This window comes from Lissotriton helveticus, chromosome 9 (genome assembly GCF_964261635.1).
Source record: "Lissotriton helveticus chromosome 9, aLisHel1.1, whole genome shotgun sequence".
In the NCBI taxonomy this organism is placed as follows: domain Eukaryota; kingdom Metazoa; phylum Chordata; class Amphibia; order Caudata; family Salamandridae; genus Lissotriton; species Lissotriton helveticus.
Window position 1 is genome coordinate 954,847,556 of NC_136070.1, and position 24,601 is coordinate 954,872,156.

Below are 24,601 nucleotides of genomic sequence, written 5' to 3' on the forward strand. Positions count from 1 at the left end.
GTCAGAAAAAGCCTCTTCCACATCCACTTAGAAAGAAGTACACTTCAATGCCAGTATTGGAGCCAATCGCTCTTTTCTTCCATGGGTTATCCTTTATTAGTTATCTTTGTTTAAACTAGGTTTTTAGATTACAGTTCTTAAAAGCCAACAGTACCTTTTCTTTGCACCAGTAAGAATCTTAATTTCCTGTGACATGCAATATTACTGAAAAGGGTTTGTATACCTGTGCTTATATCACATGCCTGCTATGAAGCACTCGTACTCTTATATTAATATATGCAATGATTCATTATCTTTTCAATAACATTTTTATTTACAAGAAAATGGTCACCATCTTTAGGCTGTGGCCCTTTTATCTTTCTTTTTATTTTTGCAACATATACGTACCTTAAAAAATAACCACTATCAAATCAGCTTTTCAAGGCAAAACCTATTGGCTTTGCAAATTCTAGTCCCTGTTGGGCTTTATCCTGTGAGAAGTTCTTACACACTCTGGACGTGTAAAGATAATTATATTTTTACATGGACTGCGGTGAATAAACAATTGAAAATATCTAAAAAATGGTTTGAGGATTATAGTGTAAATTGATATGGTGGCTCAAAGTGGCCCACATCTATGTGAACAATCTTATTTATAAGGTTATGCTACTTAATGGCAAATTGTCTTTGACTGGTCTTCCTGTTTGAGTAAAGTTGCAATGGCAGCACTCTTGATGAACATGCCTCTGGGAGCATTTTTAAAGTAACAACTTGGAGGATTGCTCGATCGATACCTGTAGATATTATCCCAGGTAGGTCAGGTCTTCCAGGGACACAAGGTACCTTCTGCCAAAGTTTATAGTGATACTAAGTATTCTATTGAAAACGTTTAGGAATGCAACGGGTATCCCATGATAGGAAGGGAAAAAAAAATCAAATACGCTTAATGATAGGTTTGTTTCATCGGTATCTTGCTCATCTTCCTCAAGACCCACCCCTACCCAGTCAATTTAAGAGAAGGGTGTATAGTGAAGAATACATTCTAGCACAATCAACAGTACTTCTGATAACATCATTCTACTTTATGTAAAATGCACTTCTAGTAAGGTTTTCTGTATGCTAAAAAAATGTACTTTCTTTTTCCATGAGTTCTGGTTATCGACAGAAGGACGATAGCCACGATGGAGAACTACCATTTCAGGTAAGTAACTTTCTTCGTCCTGGAAGCAGAATTTACAGACATCACCACAGTCTGAATGAAGGTTTACTCTGTATTACACTAGAAGGTTTCAGGAGTATGGCGAAGTAGATTAGTGCTGTTTACTTGCACCTGGGTGGAATTCAAAGTTGGTTTATAATGCAGTCTTTTGCCATCAATGTGGTACTGACTGGAGGTATATATATGATCTCTCCAGTCCATGAGATAACACATTTATTTAGAACAGGGTGGATGATATTGACACATGAGAGATTTTCATACACACAACCATCTTACTTTTATTGAATGAGAATGTATCATCTGGGGATGAACATGAAGCTTCGAATAACGACACTCGGGACGCTGCATTTACAATAGCATTTAATAGATTACAATCCACATCAAAACTATACATACAATCATTCTGACTCGCACTTAGTAGTAAACGAGGGGACAGACACTGTCTATAAGGCAGATCCAAAGGCACACGTTCAAATGAGGGATCGACGTGGAGTAGTAAAGCAGCCTGTTGATGGGGGGGGCACCATGTTTTCTAGCAGGGTCTACTAAATAATTAATTGAAGTGGGGAAACAAATTCTGAACAATTTTCATTCTAAGCGGCTACCAGCAACCTTGTGGTAACAATGTGGGGCAAAGTGAAATCTAAGCTCCCTTCTGAACAGTCACTCTTTTGGATTGGGTGAAAGAGACAAACTCAGTAAATGTTTACCCTCATGTTGTGGGATGTAGGAATCATTTATCGAGTGAGAACTTTAGAACAATGTGTATTTACACCAATATTTTGCAGTCCTTCTGTAGTTATCCTCAAGCCTGTGCTTTACTCATACATTCTAGAGTTAGAGGTGAGGATTAAAGTCCCATGCACTGTGCACTATAGCAGCTATGCAAAACACTAAGTGCCTGGAGATTTGCACAAAAATTCAATTTAAAAACAGATTTTTCTACTCAAAAACTTTGGAAAAGTTAGCCAGAGCAAGCTCTGTTTATTTAAAGGTACATAGCTCAATTGTTAAACAGAACTGTGGTTGTTGAGGGAGTGTACCGTGAGAAATGGGATGGTAAGTAATGCATAATTTGTTTAAGATGATTTTTTTTATTACTTTTACACTAAAGTGTAAATGGATTCTTTTTTAGGATCTTGCTAATGCTCAAACTACTATACGCTCTCATAAAGGAAATGATGAAATTCGTTTTTTAAACGATTTTCTTCAATAACCCTTATCAAGTAGAACATTTGATTGGAATCCTGAAAAGGCGCTTAATATTATCCACCTACTCTGGTAAGCACAAACCTGTAGGGTCTCAAAATTAGCTACATGGACGGATTGAAAAGTTAATAAAAATAAAAAATAAAACCTTTTAATGCGGAATCTTGCATACAATGGAGGTGCAGAGAGTGTTTTGGGGCTCACCGCCCAAAGGCAAACTTGCTGGGCGTCAGCATTACTTGCTCTGATGGATCTATTCATAAGACAGCAATGAGGGCTGGTTATCAAGCTGGCTGGGTGGGTCTCAGGCAATTCATTTCAGGAAACTGCATCTCTGTTAGAAACCATGTGGTCATTGTAAAATTCATTATTAAGTCTAGTAAAGAGTTACAAGAATTTGTATTAGTGAACTAAAGGCAATTATTTTCAAAATACTGTGACTAGCCTGTTTTTTTCTTTTTTTAAATCAAGCAGCCTGTTTTTTGATCCAATCAGAAGTACTGAGACTAACTTTAGTGTCGCTGGCACTGTACACCTCCATCATTCACACAAAATCTAACATGTGGTAAATGAAGTAATTTTATTGTACTGTAGACTGTGCTCCAACTATGCTGGACTTCCAGAACTGGATAATTGTGAAATCTCCATGGCAAGCCTGAAGGGATTCCAAATTCTTCTTTGGATCCGTTTCTTGCAACAGGTCGGTCTCCATTGAGGCATACATCTGTCTTCTTCTGGTTCCTACATCCAGTACTACTTTGAAGCAGCAACTAAAGAGGGCGACAGGATACTGCCCTCTAAGCATGCACAAAATACAGCATCTGAGGCTCCAAGCCTATTTCGCCTGTCCAACCATACACAAAAACTATCTCTGAACATAAACAAGGCCGGTCGCATGTCCTCTGCAGTGCTCATGTCTTGGCCTCATGTCATGGGTTGTAGAGGCGATGAAGATGGTGAAGAGACCACCTTCCAGTGTAGTGTAGCCCAATAGGAGTCGGTTGACCACCAGCGGCTCATTCTCGATGGCGTTTTGAAGAATCAGTGCTTGAAGTTTCCCTGTTGAAACAGAAAAACAAATCAGCAGTTGGTCTTGTTTTCAATCAACAACCTTGAAAGGGAGACTGCAAAGATCTATTGGTCCCACTACAAGCTAGAAGTCTGAATGAAATGCAGGGTAAGAGTGACACTCTGAAGGAGAGTTCTAGAGTGGAAGCTAGCAAGAGCATTCTCATGAATACACAGTGCTGTACCTGAAAACAACTAGAGACTAATTTAAGTTCATTAGGTTGAAAATAATGTAGTAGTATGTTTTGTTTTTAATACTTATATTGAACTAAGCACTACACATCAGAGATAGCTTACAAGTAGAGTCAACAAAGAAATACAATATACGCAATGGTCAAACAAATACCAGATGATAAATGTATTTATTTATAAAGTTTCATATAGCGCGAAGAAGATCCCGAGGGATATCAGAGAGCTTTACAATAGGATGGAAGGAAGGACATAAATACAAAATTGTCATCAAGTAGGAGTAAAAGGAAAAAAAAACAGGATTAATCGCAGATTCACAGACAATTTCACCATGGAGGGTAATACAATAAAACAGGTATAAGCGGGCAATGAAGGGGGTCACAGTCTGAGGTAAAGAGGAGCAGAAACAAATGCTGCCACAATGGACGTAGGAAACAGTGTCTTCGAGCAGATGAACCTAGCCCAATTATAGATATTATAAATAAATATTATAGAACGACTATATCAAAAGAATGTTGACATATATAGTAGCCAAGAAGGCGTCTCTGAATGGCAGAAGCAGCTACCTGCCTATACGTAATCATTCAGAATGTGGAAAATTCTGTCAGGCCGAGAAGATGCCCAAAGCCAGAACCTTCACCTCTCCTCAGCAGAACACTCCAGATCGTGGGCTGGGCGCATTGACTCGGGGGAGTAACTGCACAGGGTGCAGCTTTTTCCCCTAGGTGCAGATTTTGCCTATTTACAATAACCTTTGACAGAAAAGAGAACAGAGGGCAATCATACACTTTTGATTTAACCAACACTGGAGGGCTTGTTTCTGGCTGTGTGTGTGTGGCGGATGCACTGGAAAGTGAGGAAAACAGAGCATGTGCACAATGTTGGCTCCCTTAGAAAGCTTGGACAATGTTATGACGACAAATGCTGGCATACAGCAGCCATTTCGGGCATCCTTGCCATGCTGTTGCCCACTTTCCGCATCACGTTGGCCATGTCACTATGAGGTTTATTGTGGGTACCATTAACAAAATTGTTGCCTTTCTTATCATACCATGGATATCCCTGGGACAATAATTATTTTTTGCATTTTGTGGTCCGTCATGTAATGGCAGTAGACACGTCTTTATTGCCATAATGTTGGCTGTCTTTGGCATGAAGGTGACCACCAGGGCTTTAAGGGGGATGAAAAAACTGGGGAGGGGGGGTTTGATGTATTTAAGGGCGTGGCCTCAAACACTTACGCTAAAAATCTGTACTTAACATAGTGTGCTGCCCCACTAGTATTTTGCTGTTTCTGTCCATTTATGCAGCTATTTAACACAAGTAACATTACACCTACAACAAGCCAGGACTATTGGCTTTGTCAATGTTTGTAAATTGCATAAGATATAAATAGGCAACAACTATGACTTCGTTGTTTATAATATTGAAAATGCTTCCGTTCTTGGGGGCAGGGTTGTGGTGCAAGGCAGGAGCAGCCGACCTTTGAGCCGAGAAAAAAGGTTTGCGCCTCATGTCGGCTCAACATTCGGTTATTCAAAACATGAATTTCTGCTTGTGTTTTGTAACTGGTGCTCGTGTTTACTCCAAGTTTGCGCTACATAATACTAAAAAATGAGTCTCTTTGAAGCTACATCAAAAGCAGCGACGAATGAGTTAAGCTTTTTTTTCCACCCTGAATGTGAAAATGGAGAGCCTGATAGGGACCCTCTGGCACCTGCTTTAAAGAACTGCCGGTGCTGAGCATCGGCAGGACCCGGCCCACTTAAAGCCCTGGTGACCACCCACGATGCCGACAATACAAGGACCCGGCCCACTTAAAGCCCTGGTGACCACCCATGATGCTGACCATACACTGTGATGTGGAACTCAACTCTGGCATAAGGACAGCCATGGTATAATGGTGGCCATTCTTTCAATACTGTGGACATTCTAGGCATTAATGGAACCCTCGTACTGTAAATAATTGGCCCTATGGCGCCAATCTCTGATGAAATGATTTCAACTGGCACAACAGAAGGCTTTCTAGGCACAGTATGGACACCCTTTACATTGTGGACCCAATCCTGGACATAAGGGCATCCTTGGAATGATGGTACCCACGACTGGCATGCTTTAGGCATGGTTGAGATATTTGTGGCCAGAATGCATGTGATGGATGTCTCAGGTATGTAACTGCAATGTAATACACGGACTCCTGCTATCCCAGTACAACAAATTGTCTCATTAAAGTCGAGTTGTGATATCTCTAGGTGCATGTCTAAAAAAACTTAAGTGGCAGTTCATTATTTTTTTAAGTTGAATTGTAACATTACAGTGCATGCTACTAAAGTCACCAGTCAAAGTGAAAGGCTGGTCGCAGAGCATTGCAACTGCAATTTAAATTACAAAAACAAGAACTGTCCTTTCGTTCTTATGATCTTCTTTTCTAAAAATGAACCTTGATCAGTAGAAAAGCCAGATTTATGGCAACGTGTCCATTTTTGCACTTAGTTTATTAAAGGAACGAGAATTACTCAGCATGTTATAGCTCATTCTGGGCTAGATGTTTAATCTGATTTACATTAAACTAATTTTGATATTTTTGCAACTAATTACCAACTGCTTTTTGGTGTGTTACATTTCACACTTGCAATTCCGCTTTTATTCTTCACATCTGCAAGTATATTATCTTTTTCATATCAAGGAGCAAGACCCCAAGAATATGTGGCCATGCATTATAAGTAAAAAAAATACCCTCTACCTTACATTAAAAGGTTTCTACTAGTCACCTTGGCTTCAGCCTCATATCATAGGTGTGCATTTGAGTATTTACTGAACATTCACCAGCCTTAAAGGAACGTACAGCTCAGCTGCTGCACATCCCAGTTTCAATTCAGCTATTTCAAAGGGTGCTGTAGGTTAAAGGTCTGCTCTGGGTGAGAATGCGTCTCTGTATAATGCTTCCAAGACAGTCAAGTGTGCCGCCTTTTATAGTTGAGTATTCGAGCACTATAGAAACACTGTGGGGAAATAGCAGCACCTCGGTATATTGTGACTGAATTGCAGCTAAACTTGCATGAGCAATACAATTTATTTGTATCCAAAAGGGGCTCCTCCGCCTAGTGTGGGAAGGACGAGAAGAGGACCGGTGCAGCCAGGGGTGGCATTCCTCGATGAGCCATCAGTAGCGGCTGCTACCGGGGAGTAATGGTGAGCCTGGCGGGGGACGGAAGGGGTTTTAAAAAAAACAACAAAAAAGAGAGGGAAAAAATAAATATTAATAAAAAACGTACCTTCTAGGTGGCCAGCTCTCCTGCGTCCTCTTCGTCCACATTACGCCGCCAGGCTCCCTCCCCTAAGCCAATCACAATGCTGAGTTTGGTCTGAGCGCTGTGGTGCCACGCTCAGATGGGGAATGGGAGCCTGGGCATGTTCCTCACCAGACTGTGTAGCACCCTAGTGAGGAGCACGCAAAGTGCGCATGGCTGTTTGGCTGTGGCCAAACAGTCAAGCACACTTTAGAGAATGCTCTTCACTCCCCCCCTGCTCTGTGGCCAGCACACCCCCACCTGCACCTTTCAAGCGCATGACAATAGTGAAAAATAAAATGATAATAGCATTGTTATTATTGTGTTCTTTTTCGTGTGGTGCGATGCTCCTCCGCCTTAGCGGAGGAGCTGCCACAGTGAGCCATATGTTCCAGGATGCCCGTTTTCTCTGCTGTGGTGAAAAATAACTCAGATTCCAGATGTATGGGTTTGTCGGACTTTGGCTAGAAGATGCAGTTTGCTGTAGGGTTTTTTACCTCAGTTGAACAGATGCACGTTGTACTGTTCCAGGAAATACAAGCAATGGGAAATCAGAATCCACTCGGATGCCCACAGCATCCAGCTGTACTTCACCTGATCAAGAGTCCCTGCCATTTTTAGTATTCAGTGGTACAAAAGGGGGTGGTGATGGACGGAGCATCTGAACCAATCAAACACTCACACCGAGTCAAAAGATCTGGGTTTAATCCATCACCGTTCTTTAGCCCACTCTGCCACTCCAGTTCAGACATGGCCATATGCAAATCAGTCTGACCCTGTGCCTCATGGGAACAGTCCAGCCCGAACTGCCAAGCAATGCCTTCCCTGGACCGGAAACAAGCTTCCTTGGACCGGTTTCTGGCATTTCAGCCGTCTTCAGCCAGGCTTGCTTGAATCCACTGGCAAAGTGAGCAAGGGACTCCCGTCTGAGCATACCCTGGCAATTTATGGCGAACAAAGCGGTACAATAGGGGGTGGTGATGGAAGGAACATCTGAACCAATCAAACACTCACACCCAGTCAATGGATCTGGGTTTAATCCATCACCGTTCTTTAGCCCACTCTGCCACCCCAGTTCAGACATGGCCATATGCAAATCAGTCTGACCCTGTGCCTCATGGGAACAGTCCAGCCCAAACTGCCAAGCCATGCCTTCCCTGGACCGGAAACAAGCTTCCTATGACTGGTTTCTGGCATTTCAGCCGTCTTCAGCCAGGCTTGCTTGAATCCAGTGGCAAAGTGAGCAAGGGACTCACGTCTGAGCATACCCTGCCAACTTATGGCGAACAAAGCGGTACAAATGGGGGTGGTTCAAGCAGAATGGGCAGAAAAAGAATGAGAAGGCAATAGAGAGCAAGGCCTGCAATTCTTGTTGTTCTACGCATTACTGGTGAGTGATGGCCAAAATCTGAGCCTGTACCAAAGAGCTGCAGTCTGAGTGTGTAATCGAGATTTCTGATTGATGGTGCAAATCAAGCCATGCACCCCTGACTTCTGAACAATGGTGCAAATCTGAGTTTTTGAGTATTAGGGACGGTGAATAAAAAAACACGCACAAAACATTACAATGTAATGAGGCAAATAGCACTTACTAAGGACAATCCAGGGTACTGCAAATCTAAGCATGCATTTAGGATGAGCGATGGTGCAAATCCAACATGCACAAAGGAATACAGAGCTGCTGCTGCAAATGTGAACATGGACTAAATTATTGACTGATGGGGAATTTAAGCACATACTGAAAATTAGCAAGTAATGGGACCCATCGAGTTACGCAATGAATACTATTACAAATGGGGCAGGATCTTCCGCCCTTCAATTCCAAGCAGGCAAAATCAACCTGGCAGGCCTAAGCGCTACCATTGTGACGATAAGCGCCTCTGGACCACCACTGGTGGGTAGGTAGATCAGTCTGGTTCTGTGTGTCATTCACTAATGGATTTACTCATCGCGGCTCGAGGTTTCCGTGCCTGGGACCAGCGGGTGGACCGGAGGATTGTACTGCCCACCAGGAGACTCTTTGCTGCCTTCAGTTTGTTGTGGGAATCTCGGCGGGTGCGGCGGCCAGGGACTGCGAGTACCAGCATTCCCTGACATTGCCAACAGCTGGTACTCTTCCCCAGCCGGCCCAGCCGGCCCCGCCTCCTACTTGCTGCCTTGAAAATACCTCTCGCCGCTTCGCGGGAGCGACTCGCGGCTCGAGGTTTCCGTGCCTGGGACCAGCGGGTGGACCGGAGGATTGTACTGCCCACCAGGAGACTCTTTGCTGCCTTCAGTTTGTTGTGGGAATCTCGGCGGGTGCGGCGGCCAGGGACTGCGAGTACCAGCATTCCCTGACATTGCCAACAGCTGGTACTCTTCCCCAGCCGGCCCCGCCTCCTACTTGCTGCCTTGAAAATACCTCTCGCCACCCTTACTTCGCGGGTGCAACTCGCGGTTTCCGTGCCTGGGACCAGCGGGTGGACCGGAGGATTGTACTGCCCACCAGGAGACTCTTTGCTGCCTTCAGTTTGTTGTGGGAATCTCGGCGGGTGCGGCGGCCAGGGACTGAGAGTACCAGCATTCCCTGACATTGCCAACAGCTGGTACTCTTCCCCAGCCGGCCCCGCCTCCTACTTGCTGCCTTGAAAATACCTCTCGCCGCCCCCGCTTCGCGGGAGCGACTCGCGGCTCGAGGTTTCCGTGCCTGGGACCAGCAGGTGGACCGGAGGATTGTACTGCCCACCAGGAGACTCTTTGCTGCCTTCAGTTTGTTGTGGGAATCTCGGCGGGTGCGGCAGCCAGGGACTGAGAGTACCAGCATTCCCTGACATTGCCAACAGCTGGTACTCTTCCCCAGCCGGCCCCGCCTCCTACTTGCTGCCTTGAAAATACCTCTCGCCGCCCCCGCTTTGCGGGAGCGACTCGCGGCTCGAGGTTTCCGTGCCTGGGACCAGCGGGTGGACCGGAGGATTGTACTGCCCACCAGGAGACTCTTTGCTGCCTTCAGTTTGTTGTGGGAATCTCGGCGGGTGCGGCGGCCAGGGACTGCGAGTACCAGCATTCCCTGAAATTGCCAACAGCTGGTACTCTTCCCCAGCCGGCCCGCCTCCTACTTGCTGCCTTCAAAATACCTCTTACCGCCCCCGCTTCGCGGGTGAGACTCGCGGCTCGAGGTTTCCGTGCCTGGGACCAGCGGGTGGACCGGAGGATTGTACTGCCCACCAGGAGACTCTTTGCTGCCTTCAGTTTGTTGTGGGAATCTCGGCGGGTGCGGCGGCCAGGGACTGCGAGTACCAGCATTCCCTGACATTGCCAACAGCTGGTACTCTTCCCCAGCCGGCCCCGCCTCCTACTTGCTGCCTTGAAAATACCTCTCGCCGCCCCCGCGACTCGCGGCGCGAGGTTTCCGTGCCTGGGACCAGCGGGTGGACCGGAGGATTGTACTGCCCACCAGGAGACTCTTTGCTGCCTTCAGTTTGTTGTGGGAATCTCGGCGGGTGCGGCGGCCAGGGACTGCGAGTACCAGCATTCCCTGACATTGCCAACAGCTGGTACTCTTCCCCAGCCAGCCCCGCCTCCTACTTGCTGCCTTGAAAATACCTCTCGCCGCCCCGCTTCACGGGAGCGACTCGCGGCTCGAGGTTTCCGTGCCTGGGACCAGCGGGTGGACCGGAGGATTGTACTGCCCACCAGGAGACTCTTTGCTGCCTTCAGTTTGTTGTGGGAATCTCGGCGGGTGCGGCGGCCAGGGACTGCGAGTACCAGCATTCCCTGACATTGCCAACAGCTGGTACTCTTCCCCAGCCGGCCCCGCCTCCTTGACCTATTCATTGAGGACCTGTTCCGGTCCCGCGGGTCAAAGCGCGGGGCTAAGCCGGGGCAAAGGGCGGGCCCTCTGTGGCCCTCCGTGGACCGAGGGGGACAGGACAGGCCCCTTCCTTTCGACCCCACTGAGAGAGGAGGTAGAGTGTATCCACCTATTATTTAACTATTTCTGTAGTTCAACTAATTCCCATCCTAAACATGCCATGCAAGGGGGGGAACAAGCTTAGCTGTGCAGAGGGGCCCAGGTCAAGGGGTACCAAAGCATCACACGATTAGCACATGCCCATTGCTTACTGTCCTTGAGACCGACAACAATTCTCCTCGTTACTCTCCAATTAGTACGCAATCTCCCCGACAAACTCCCCCAGGAGTGCAAAACCTGTTTCTGTGGGAAGAACTAAATAGTTTATGCCATACTAAATACGTCACAGTGGAATCACCCTCTCTTGCTAAAAGCACCAGCACTGCAAGTACTAAAGCCAGTATACGGGAATCTCCCTTTTTACTTAAGAAAGACAACACCCAAGTCTCAGTCCTCCCTCGGCCATTACCCATTAAAAGAAAGCATGATGAGGACAATGCCGAAGGGAATCATTCTAAACTCCATAAACCATGCGTAAACCCCACATCACCTGCCAATAATCTCCCTATCATCCTGGAGACTGCAGACAAACTGGACGATTCAATACTCTACCCCCAGTTGTCTCTATTGATCCAGATCGAGCAACTTGTTAAAACCATCATTTCCCCACTAGTAGAAAAAATTAATTCCATAGGGGAAAGGCTCTCAGGTCTAGAGAATAAAATCACGCCCATTCTGACACCTAACAATAACTCAGTAACATTGAATCGTTCCCAGCCATTTACTACCTTGGAAACAGCCAAGTCAACTTCCAATCACAAAAACGTTCAAGCCACATTACAACCACCTAAAATCCCAGACCCAACCGCTTCCAAAGCCCCCTTCAAACCTGCTTCATCAAGGTCCTCAGGGGTTAAAACAGCACGCAAACCACCATACATACACCTTCCCCCAGAAGCCGCGCCATATGTGTCCGTCCTTTCAGGAGTACCTGCACTCGCGATGGGAAAAGCCGAAAGACAGCAGGACTTATTGGACAAGGTTATATTCTGGTTGGGAAAAAACAGACCCCTATCACCGGATCAGGATGGCGGAATCCTGAGTGTGAGAAGGGTGGGCTGGCTGGGCTCACTACCAAAAAACATTCCCGGGGACTTGGTACTGGTTAAATTCAGGAACCGGAACATCGTCCCATACTTAAGATCCTGCCCGCCTCAAGAAGGAGATGGCCCAATACGCACTTGGGATCTACTTGACTTTTATCCATGTACGCCAAATATCCCCCTGTTAAGACCAACAGTAGAGTACCATCATCTACTGGGAGGGGGGTTCATGTATCTGGTGGTACTAGTTTCTCCGTTCCCAATAGATTTGAATCATTGTACAAATATTGCAACTCCTGAGTGCTCCCACCTATAGGGACAATTTTATGTATTTTTACAGCTGACAGGGATAAACCGCATGAATAACATGTTACACTATGGAACTTTGAGGCTGGGGTTCATAATTCAATTGCATTCACAGCTAATTTCCTCTTAAATGTAATGCTATATTTGTGTACATTATGTATTGATTTTTTGATGATGCTGCTTTTATGATTTTTTAATCTTACAAAAATCGAATAAAGCTTTATTATTATTATTATTATTATTACTCACCACGGTGTGCATCTAACTACCCACTAAATCCCTCTCTCGCATTCACACATCCAAAAATCCACCAACAAAGACCTTCATGAAGGGCCGGCCTATAGTGTGGGCGAGCTGGGCCCAGGCCGCCAATTTTCTGGGGGCGCATGGAGCTGTGTGCATTAAGGTTATGCCAACAGAGGCTCCCTTCTCCTCTTACTCCAGCTTTGTGCTTGTCCCTGCCAGTTTGTTTCTGTCCAATTCGCCAGTCTAAAGTGGATTCAGTCCTTCATTATCCTACTGCAGCGAAGTTTTTCACACACCTTTAGCCCCTTTTCTTGCCCTCCCTTCACCCTCTAACCCCTGCAGGCACACTACAAAACCATCACCTGCGTGAGGCAGCAAAGCTATCGGAGATGTAGGTGCGCAGGGGAGGGTATGGGGAGGTATGTGTTCAAGGGCCAGGTCCCTGCTCATCCAGGTAATGACCTGTGAACACAAAAGGGACCAAACCCCTGCTGCCTCATTTAGTTCATAACCATCAGCAAGGGCGCTAAATAATCTCCGCCCACACCCAGGGCGCCATCTGAGCAATGGTCGGATCTGCTTTCATGTATATATTAAAAAAGAAGTTAGACGTAACGGCTTTATCGACGCTTGTATTGAGTGGTGTTTAATAAATGTGAAGTTCATGCATGTAAACTCATCTCAGACTTACTCCTGTAGGTTTTGAAGCAAGAGGATGTTAAATGGAAGAAGAGGGGAGAGAATTTGTGCAGGAAACAACTTGGAGTGGGCCCACAGGAGCAGATTGGATAAAAACAGACACTGAGCATCCCGATTGTGGACACACACACTGAGCAATTAAAGGCTTTGAACAGCAACACAACAAGAGAATCGTCAATAACAACATGGAAAACTAGCACAATAGCCCAAATGATCATGACAGACAAGGCTCAATTCGCAAAATGGGAGATTAAAGCACATGAACCCGAAGAGGGAAAAACCCACACATGCTAACAGGCAGATACAGCAACAGGAAAACACAGCCACAGCGAAAGTCCATTCTAAGAGGCACTATCGAAGTCGCCTGTCCTACATCATTCTCCAACCTGAGAATACATTTGTCATCTACCTGTGCTGCAACAGGGTATAAAATCACTGAAGGGGATAAAGCAGAGTTGTACACTTACGACCAGGACGGAACAGCAACAACCCTAATAGGTCAGCAATCAAATTGCTCCTAGCTCAAAGAGACTCAACGGGCCTGCAAGTGGAACAAACAAGATCATAAAAATAATCTTATGGAACGTGTTCGGGCTGAAAACCACGCTACTGAACAGGGACGCCATTGAATGTTTACAGAATGGGGACCTGCTGTGTCTACAAGAAACCTGGCTACTTGCTCCCCCCTCCCCGGTCATACCAGGATTCGAGGAATTCCAACACCCAGCAAAAAAGGCACAATGCATTTGGAAGGCCATCAGGGGGCCTATCTATATATGTAAACTTGGGTATCTCCATAACATCAGTCAAATCCCCATTAAGTACGGGCATGGCCCAAACACAACACTTGCAAGGCCTGAAACTGAACGGGTCCCCCGTAACAATCCTACTCTTGAACATTTATTTTAACTGCAAAGACAGCCCGAGATAAGGCAAGATGAGGGAACTGGTTGACAACCTGGAAGTACTGCTCAGCAATTACCCAAACTGCGGGATAATAATGGTCGGCGACTACAACACTCACAACTTGGGATCATAAGCAGATGACTCCCGACCTAGGGACCACGCTGGCAACTTGCTCAATAAATTTTTAAACACCTATAGTCTAAGGTCCGCACAAGAGGTACAAGTTTCAAATCTTGTCATGGCTAGAGATTGCCAGGGAACACCCCAATCAACTTTGGATCATATTTTTATGAGCAACTGCCTCCAAGAACAGGAGGTGGAATTTCAAGAGTCAGTACAGCAAACCAGCGACCACCTCACATTGTTCACAGCTATTTCTCTGCAAACAGTTACTCTTAAGCACACTACCCCCCTGGGTGCACCTAACGGGGAGGAAATGCATACGCTCCTAAGCCGAGTGAAATGGAATAAAATCAACTCACCTCACCTGACAGCCTGGAAAAACAATTAGCCTGCACTCAACGGCGACTACGCTGATAGGAATACACCAGCGAAATTAGCAAAACTGGTCCCAGAGCAGTACTGCCTATTGCAAGGCTCAAAACCTAATCAACAGCCAGAATTCAAAGAAAGGGTGTGCTGCCAACCCAAGCTACGATGTAAAATAATCTAATTATGCAAGAAGGTACTGAGACAAGCCAACCGCAACCACAAGCGGGCGAGAGATGAAATAGGATGCTAAAACACGCACAGGAGAAACATATGAAACTTCAAAAGGCAACAAAAAGACTCCCAATGGCTGCATATCCATAGTCTTTTTATCCCAAGCAGAATTTCGGCTATACATCAACAGGCTGTTTCGGCACTGTCACGACCGGCGAAACGGAGTCACACATGGATTAACCATGCCACTTTGTCACTGGATTCAAGCTAGCCTGGCTGATGACGGCTGTTTGCCAGAAACCGGTCCCAGGATGCTTGTTTCCGTTCCAGTGAAGAGCTGGCTTGGCAGTTCGGGGTGGACTGTTCCCATGAGGCACAGGGTCAGACTGATTTGCATATGGCCATGTCTGAACTGGGGTGGCAAAGTGAGCTAAAGAACGATGATGGATTCAACCCAGATCTGTGACTGGCGGTGAGGGTCTGAAAAGTTTCAGCGCTACGTCCATCATCTCCTTGTGTTTCTTTTAACCATGTGAAAACACTCTACTGCAACACTTCTCACAACACCCCTCTAAACCATCAACGACCACTCATGAGCACTAGCCCGCACAATGTCACTGGTAACAAAAACCTGGTAAATCAGATAACCACAGAAGAAACAAGCGAACCTCTTGATGTGTACAACCGTGTGCTAATAATACTAAAGAACATCAGAAGCAACGGAGTCCAGGGCCCAACGGCCTCCCTGGACTACTTTTCCAAGAGGACTACGCATTCTGGGCAACAATACTCATCCCGTTATACAAGTTTTGTATGACTAACTCAACAGTCCCTGCAGCCTGGAAAGGATCCCTACTACAACCAATCCATAAAAAAGTGACACCAGAGATCCAACCAACTACAGGATGATAGCCCTCGAGGCAAAAGGAATATGCAAATTTGCTCCTACAAAACTAGGCTAATGAGGATGGAATACTACCAGTCTACCAATCCGGCTTTAGGACAGGAGCATCAACATTGCGCGTACCTTGGCAGAAGAGGACTCTGAGGGCAGAGGGTATCACGTGGAGGCCTTGGTCAGAGGATTCTTGTAATGAGATCACCTGCCTAACCTTTTAACAGCTCTTACATGCTACATGGGTTTTGTTAAAAAAAATGTGCTGTCGGAAAGGTTTACTTAGCACTTTATAGATAAAAGACAACGTCCTTCAAGATAATTTGTATGATGTTTGACATCTTAACTAAACAGGTTTCATATGCCTACGCCAAGTTCTGGGAACAAATATACTTTCTCAGCACCTGCCTCTTATACAAGAAATTGTTTGTTATTTCACAGGTGTTTAAAGCTGTAACTTGACAACCTCTTGATTCAAGATTGCTACTGTTGAGAAGTTGGCTGAATTTCTCAAACTGAACACAAGTTTCACAAGAAGTCACTCGGCCAGTTTAACACAAGCCCATTTAAAAAAGTTTAAAAATAGGTCCCAACCCACAGCAGACCAGATTATAGAATGTAAAATACTCCTTGTGCCGGGTGTAAAAAACATATTTTGAGAACTGTATTTAGTTCTTAATTGAGCTAGCAGTGCGGGTGGGGTACATCCACACATTTTTGAGGAAGGGTACTTTTCTTCATCAGACTTTGACACAGAAGAAAAAGAGAGAAAAACACAAGAGGAAGGAAATAAAAACAGTCACAATAGGAGAAAGGAGGGATGAAAAAGAATATAAGAGTAAAATAAAAGGGTCAAATGTGTATTGTGGTGTTATAAAGAAGTGTGAGCTGGAATCAAGACTATGCAGCTTTGGGATTAGACAATCCCGACATTTGTCAGCGTTGACTACGTTTCTGAGTAAACTTTTGGGCACAAACACCTGTTCTTCTACAAATAAAGCACCGACTATATTACATTTTCTGTCTATGAACTGAAAGTAATGTATTGACATTTGAAAAAGAGGTGACTTAGCAGTTAAATAGTGCATCTATTCAAGCTCCACTGTGAAATGTAAAGGACAACCAAATAATAGGTGGAAACAACCTAGTCTGAGACAAAACTAAAAGAAAGAGAAACTCTCAGGTGGGCATAAACATAATCAGTCACCAGCTAGTCAAAGGAAGAGGGGTCCCACAATAAAGTCTGTGGTTAAAATATGTGGAGGTGAGTGGACAGGAGCATCTGATGATTAAATGCAACCTTAATTACAGCCTGGTGGAAACGTTCATATATGCTTTGTAAAAAAACAATTTCATGTTAAACATATCCAAGAATGATGCGTTGGTGACTGTGTAATAACTTTCAAATACATTTTTAGAGATAACTAAAAACAAGCTTAGGAGGTATACTCTGGACGTGGAGCAATAACTTGTATTGAATCTTACTTGTTTAATGTAGGTATCCAACACATTGGGACATTTCTCAACCATCTTGCCACACTACGTATCCCTCTGACTCATAACTTCGAGCCTGGACAGCGCATGTTTAAAGCAGGAGTCAGAATATCAAGTTCACCACTTTCTTGACAAAGAGCAAATGAGTTTGGAGATTGATCAGGAAGCAACTTATTTTCAACAGAGCATATTTGCATTTTTTTTGTTTACAGCTGCCACTGCTCCCACTTTTAAGCAAGTTACAGGTATTTTTATGCCAAGGTTCCATAGCAGGAAAACGTTACAGTTCAGTGTGCTAACAATCTGCCAGTTGATGATCAGAGGGTAGTCCGACAAAATAATGATTAAAACTGGGGTCTCCAACAACCTTTTCTGTAGTGAGAGCTACTTCTGATCAGTGAAAATCATTGTGAGCTACTGAAACAACTTGTGCATTGTTACCAGACAGCCTGATGCCAAGCTTCATTGACTTTGAGCCTAATGTCTCTAGAGCCAGAAACTATAGTTTGAACAGAATACTTTGACCAAGGGCACTATGACAGGGCTGCCATGTGTGTCAGCGAGCGCTGTCTTTGGGGATGAATGAACATGTGTGCGTATGAATGGAATATATCTGTATGGGTAACAGAGCCTGTGTTGTATGTACTTGTAGCACAGGACATATCTTTTGCCGTGTATAACACAAACATACAATAATTTTTTTTTTAATTGGAGAAATTTAAAGTGCAGAAAAAGGTTCAGCAAATTCATAATTTGGAAAAAAAATCTGCACTTTAAATTTCTTTCATTTTTAAAAATACCAGTATTTTTCAGTTGTACTTGTTTCACAGTGTCTATTGGCCACTGGGAGTAAGGGGCTTTCTCTTTGAAAATGTGACACTTTGAAATGGGAGAAAATTAAAATGAAGAGTTAACTTAATCATTAAGGTAACTTCCCATTTTTATTTTCTTCCATTTTAAAGCATTCAGAAACATCAGTTTGTTCACAGCTCCAATACTGAGCAAAAATCACTTTCATTTAAGAGCTAAATACCTCAGTGCTTCAGTTGTTTAACTCTGTGACCCAGCCTGGGTAATAAATCGGACTAAGCACTGCTCATTATCAGGCCCTGCTATCCACAGGCTGATGATAATAATGTATAATAAACACAGCCTTCCCTTAACTCTAAAAAGAAAATATGACCATGTGCTTATTTAGGAATTAACTCAAGCCTGTGAGCTACTCAGAATGTATCTGGGAGCTACTGTTGGCTCGCCATGACTGGTTGGAGACACCTGGTTTAAAAAAGTTTGGGAGACAAAAATAATGTGATGTAAAGAATTTTGTAGGACAGAATACAGAAAGTAAAAACATTGTGCTTTTAGGTGTTTAAAATTATTATTTTTTAAATTAAGTATACAATATGTTTTTTTTTTTTTAAATATCGTTGTTTTAAAACATTGTTTTAATTCATTTGATACATATAATGTATTAGAAGTTATTGGTATTGTAATAATATGTATGTTTCATTCGTTTTTGGATATTTCATATATTTTTAAATAAATGTAATTCTTTTTTATTTATGTAGACATTGTTAATTTAGTAGCTGGCTGTTGTATTTGTATGGGATAACGGGTCATTTTTAAATATATAAATTATTATTTTTAATTAATTTTTACTCAACTTATTCTAATTGACAATCATGCTAATTAATTGCAATTGTAGCTATTTGTTGATTTTTAACTGGCCAATCAATTAATTCATTTTTAATTGTATTATATAATTTGTATTTATAAACTGTACTAATGTTATTTGTTGTATTTTATTTTTAATGTAATAATTTATCTTTTTTTATTGATTGTCAGTTTTTTATGGTAGTGTGGTGAGAAGGGTTTTAATTGAAAATATTTTAAATGTAAGTATAATTTTAATTTAATTTTATTAAATTAAATTGGTTTTATAATTATTGAATATGTTTATTTTAAAGATATTTTATAATCTCAACCCTTGAAGTGCAACTTAATCTGAAATTTTCAAAATACTTTTACTAAATATATATTAGTTTTAAAAGTTACTTTAGAATAATGTTTGTATTCATTATTTTGCATTCATATCTTTAAATCAATTAATTTTTTGTATTCATGTTTAAATGTTATATTAATTATAAATGTCAAGATTTTAAAGAATAGAATATATTTTTTTCTAAGGTATAACTTTTTAATATATTTTTCAATTATATATTTTCTTAAATTACCAGCATTTTTGTTGACGAATTTTCGGCATACACCCGGTCAGAGCGCTCACTTTTTTTTTTTATTTCTCTTTTTTAGCTTTTTGAGATTCCTAAAGAAAAGTTTGCCAGGAAATTTCCATTTCATTATAACAGAAATAATGGGTGGACGAAGCACTGCTTTTCTGAACAACTTCTACAATATATTCAAAAGAGGTTGTCAGAGGGTTCAGCTCTTTAGAGCACGGACTCTGAGCAGTCTGAACCAACGCAAGTGCTTGAGTTTTAATAGGTCTCTATGAAATGCTTCTTTACTGACGTTAGGTGAGATATTGGTGTGCTTTGGTGACTTGGAGGCATGTACAATAGCAATGTGTTCTTTGCTGTCTTGGGGAGCTCAAATCTAACGTCGTCCACCACCATTTGGAGTTTGAATAGAGGTGTATTTGCCATACATTAATTCTTAATTCGCCCTATGCCCAAATAATTAATGAATATAGCTTCTGGAGCCTAGATTTAATCATAATCATGTAGCTGGCCAAGGTTTGTGACAAGGATAAAAGAAATTCAATCTTCTGGGTATGAGGACATTGCATTCTGAATGGCACTATAGGTGGTCCAAACACTTCACATATCTTGGGCTGAGAAGATGGGCACAGTCTTTGAAAGTGCTGAACATTTAGAAAACTGGTAGTCTGAGGAAGCATTAAGTATTGATGAATGTCTAATAAAGATGCACAGTCTTGATATCGAGCACTTAGCACATGGGTTTCGCTAAATATCTTTCTCTACAATGCAAGAGATTTGAGATGTAGCCTAAACATATTCAGATCAGCTGACTACAGGACTAGAGCAAATTCTGTTTTATAGTGGCAAAAAACTGTCAATTACCATATTCTGGAATAAGGCCAAAACTGTGGTAGAAAATAAATAAATAAATGAAATAAGTGTGGCATAAGCAGGAAGATTTTGACGTTTCCAGTAAGAGGTTTGGTAAATCCGGTCTCATGTCTACTCTATGAACAAGAGGATTTACACGGTTGTACGAACCTTCTAAGCAACACTGCCTTTATGTAATAGCCTTAGTTGAAAGAAGCAAAACAAATTTAAAGATGACACAAAACAGCAATGATTTTATTATGAATTAACATTAGAATGTAAAAAAAAAAAAACGTTGTCAGTCATCACACAATTCTGCCACATAGGTAGTCAATTTGAAATGCATCCAATGCAGCTCACCATATAGGAAAGTTTGTCGTATAGTCAGGCGTCCCTCCATTCTGTCCCCCCATACCTGGAAATATAAAGGAAGAAAGGTTAGCACAAAACCACTGGTGCTGACTGGGAGATGTTGCTGAAATGGAATGGCTGCCAGGGCAAGGGATAGTTGCAAATTCATTCCAAGCTCAGATCACATTTTGAAGAGAAGTTTCTCCAGCCATTCAGAACACACACATCTCACTATGAACCTTTCAGCTCAACCTTTTTTCTAAAAAACTATTTTTCATTACCAATTAATCCACTAGCTCAAGAACGAACAACACTAATTAGGTAAGATACTGTTCATCTTAATGTCACCTCCGTAAAGCAAACTTACCTGCACTAAACAATTAACAATTCAACCAATATTGTAAGTCAGACAGCAATACAATACCAAAATGCGGTATTATGATTGGCGCATAGTAGTCCATATCTACAAGGGCAACTGTGCTAATCAGGTCACAGAATACTGCAGCAGCCTAAGAACTTCAGAATCCGTCACTTTCCTGAACTTGGTAGTATACAGATTAAAACAGCTTTTTTAGTAAAGAATGGGTTCTTCTTCCTTGCATCATTTAGTCGGATATTTTTAAAGTGCTAACAGTATTAGAAAAGTGCTTAAACTGTGTGATCTATCAAACTGTATAATTTTTTTTAACATTTTTGGGATACTTTCAGTGCTGTACAATAAAGCATAGCCAGAACCACATCATGGAATAAACTCCAAATTGCAGTGTAACAAAGTGAAATTCAATAAAAATGTCTGTCCCCAACGCACTTTAATGCAAGCTGGTGCAAAAAAAAAAGTGAATAAGGAAACTGGAGACAAAGATAATGGGAGTCCTAAATTTGGTCAAATGTTTTGGTCTGTATGTATATTTTGGCACAAAATATACATGTTATACATCGGGGTCATTCTTACTGCTGCTTCCTACACCTCTAAAATATCCACTCTAAAATAAGTGTGAAAAGGTCCTTTCCTTTTTTGTCTACCAAAATGATTCAATGTTCAAATTTTAAAAGCAAACAGATAAGAGGCAGGCTGCAATGTGGTTAGAATGAGAAAATGTGGAAATGTGAATTTGGGAGTAGGTGGTGTATACTCAAACTATTTTGTATCTTACTAAAAGATATCAGGACATAAATCACTAAATGTACAAACTTCCCATCACATTTTTTAATAGCCAGTTGAAACCTGCATCAGAAATAAACAGTAGAATTATATGACAGTTGCTGCCTTTCCATCAGCAAACAACTTCTCTGTGTTCAGTACCTTAACAAGTTGCTATCCATTGAGTTGACTCTTGGGAGAGTAAAGAGCCCTCAGAAACCTTCTCAGATCATTTGATTTTGGTAGGACAATTAATGAACTGTGTTTGGTCATGATTTATTAAAACCAGCCTGGCCTGTTAACTTATGAACCAAAGTGTATCCAGTGTCTTTTCATTGCCTGGTTTGAGAGCATGACCAGGAACATGTGAAATCAACTGGACTTCCTTTAATTGCCAATATAAGCAAGTTTTAAGCTGAATGGATACTTTTGGCTAGGATATGGACGTGTGTCTATTTCAAAGTTTAAAAGCAGTGATGGAATGAATAGGGAAGTAAGCGCTTGAAGACAGCAGTAAGGTGGCAGCCCTCTCACTGGAGATAACATTACCTGATGCAGGAAGCTATCAACTGGTCGGCCACACACTGCTACTACTTCAACAAAAGACTCACATGTTGAAATAGTTCTCTACCATAACAGTCTTATTTGGAATCTTTTGTGATCATTATTTACTGCAATCAATAAACATATATGTATGCCTTTATACACATTAACGCTTCAAAAAGGAATAAAAGAGCTCTTGTGTGGTTTCCTTTGATGATGATTAGAAAAGAATCAAGCAATACCGAGTTTCTTAAGTTTCTTAAATCAGCTATCCAACACTGGAAACTACTTAAACGAGTTTGGAACTCCAACTGTAGAATTCTTCTTAAATAATTACTGCCGGAAGCAAGTATACCTTATTCTATATTGCACTTTGACCTCTCTATTGAAAAGCATTTTCACTTAAACCATATAAAATTGACTTTTCTTCGCAAATGGATTCGAATCTATGTGTGGACATATAGAATATCTTATTTCAGTTATTTGTATTCATTTGTTACTGCCCCAATTTGTCGACTTGCAGCCATTTCTCAAGGAGAGAGCTGTGCTAAAAATCACCTTGTATCCAGAGCAGGTTCCATTGATCATGCTGATTTGATCACCTAACCCTAGAAAAGCATATTTTAGCTTATAGACATCCCTTTGTTCACCATCTCCCTTCAGAAGAGGTCAAAAGATCGAGAAGGAGTTCTACCTTACTTATCTATGTCCTGCCGTAGGAGTAACAAATGCTGTTTGGGCTTTGCAGCCATTACCTCCCTTTACCGTAGGCAACCTACGTCCAGAAAACACCTCCACCTCTGCCCCAAAAAAATTATCAGAGGACGATGCCTCCATCATATCTTCTCCAGAAAAGGTACCACATCAGGCACTGCATGCCTTATGGGACCCTGCCACCATCCCATGTTCCCACTGGATCTCAGTTTCCATGGACCACAGTTTCCTGGGAAACTCTCTCTAAACTATCATTACCGGATCGTGGTTCTGCTAGGGATTTAAATTGTTAGGGTTTGTGGTTCAGCCTTATGATCTCAACACTTTCATTTTCATGCATGGTAACAAAGCAATTGTTGCCAAATGCTGGTCAGTACAACCATCAACAATGTGCTACTGTGTTGTGTTGACTTATTATGTGCTGTATCACTTGAATCTTGAAGACAGTGTTATTAATGTACATCCTGGAATGACCTTCTGTCTGGCCATTTTATGCTTTTCATTAATGTTCACAAGAGCGTCATGAATATTTTGCTATCTAACAAACTCAATAACGTTTATTTGGAAAAAAACGAGAAAAAAAAACGGTGCTATATCTGTCCATCAATGAGGCATCCCAATTCAGAGGGGATTGGTTGCACGTTGCCAGTGAAGGTAAATAATCACTACTAGTCTGTCAGTACCAGCAGTTCATCAGTGAGCACCCACAGTCCAGTAATTTACTTTGGATGCAGGAAGGAGAAAGGAGTGGTATTTGCTTGTGAAAAGCCAGGCAGTGTAGATAAGGCAATAAACAATGCTCGTCAGTGAGGGTCTTGGGATGGGAATTGGCAGGTGTAGTGGTAAAAGCAGCCATTTCTGAATGCTAGAATCCTTGGTACAGAGACGGGAACTACAATCACACGAAAATCCACTGCTTCTTCCCAGATTGTCTCATCGGGACAAAGCCTGCACACAATGCAGATTAGGTTTAGTATTGAAGCTTTTTGTTACATTACATTCAAACCCTTCATTAGACTGCTCTTCACCACAGAACACCCAGTGCCTTACTCATATCCCGGAGCTAACTAGTGAGTCCCTCTTTCCGCTCCTCAAGTGCGTAAAATCAGGGTCTCCATCTGACACTTGCCCGGCTCGCATTCTGGCCCAGGTGTTCCTGGCCTGTCCTGTTCCCGCCCTCACTGTCTTAAATGACACTTTCTCCAATGGCCTAGTCCCCACTGCATTCAAATCTGCCACCATTATCCCCATTTTAAAAAAGCCCGGGGCTGATCCTTCTTCCTTAGTCAACTACTGTCCCATATCCTTGCTCCCCTATTTGGGAAAGGTAGCTGAGGCGCATGTTTCTCAGGTGCTGAGCTCCTTTATAGAGGACAGCAATTACCTGGCCCCGTGTCAAGCTGGGTTCCGTCCACGACACTCAACCGAGAAGGTGGTGATCTCGGTCATGGACCAACTTAGGGAGGGACTCGACGCCAACACCCCCAAGATTCTGGTCCTCCTGGACTTATCCGCCGCCTTTGACACTGTGGACCATGACATTCTTCTGTCACGTGTCAGGGCAGCGGGGATAGGGGGACCGGCATTAGCTTGGGTCGAGTCCTTCCT

At 42.7% G+C, this 24,601-nt stretch overlaps 1 protein-coding gene across 1 annotated transcript in view; it reads right to left on the bottom strand.

Moving 5' to 3' along the window:
* Positions 1 to 1,541: 1,541 nt before the first annotated feature.
* The window catches only part of TCTA (T cell leukemia translocation altered), a 36,655-nt gene continuing 13,595 nt past the window's right edge, over positions 1,542 to 24,601 (bottom strand). Inside the window, exons 2-3 of the mRNA XM_078661219.1 lie at positions 20,605 to 20,659; positions 1,542 to 3,466 (exon numbers count right to left, since the gene is read on the bottom strand). Of these exons, the coding sequence (XP_078517345.1) occupies positions 3,424 to 3,466; positions 20,605 to 20,659 (98 nt within the window). The 3' untranslated portion in view covers positions 1,542 to 3,423. The remainder of the gene's footprint in view (positions 3,467 to 20,604; positions 20,660 to 24,601) is intronic.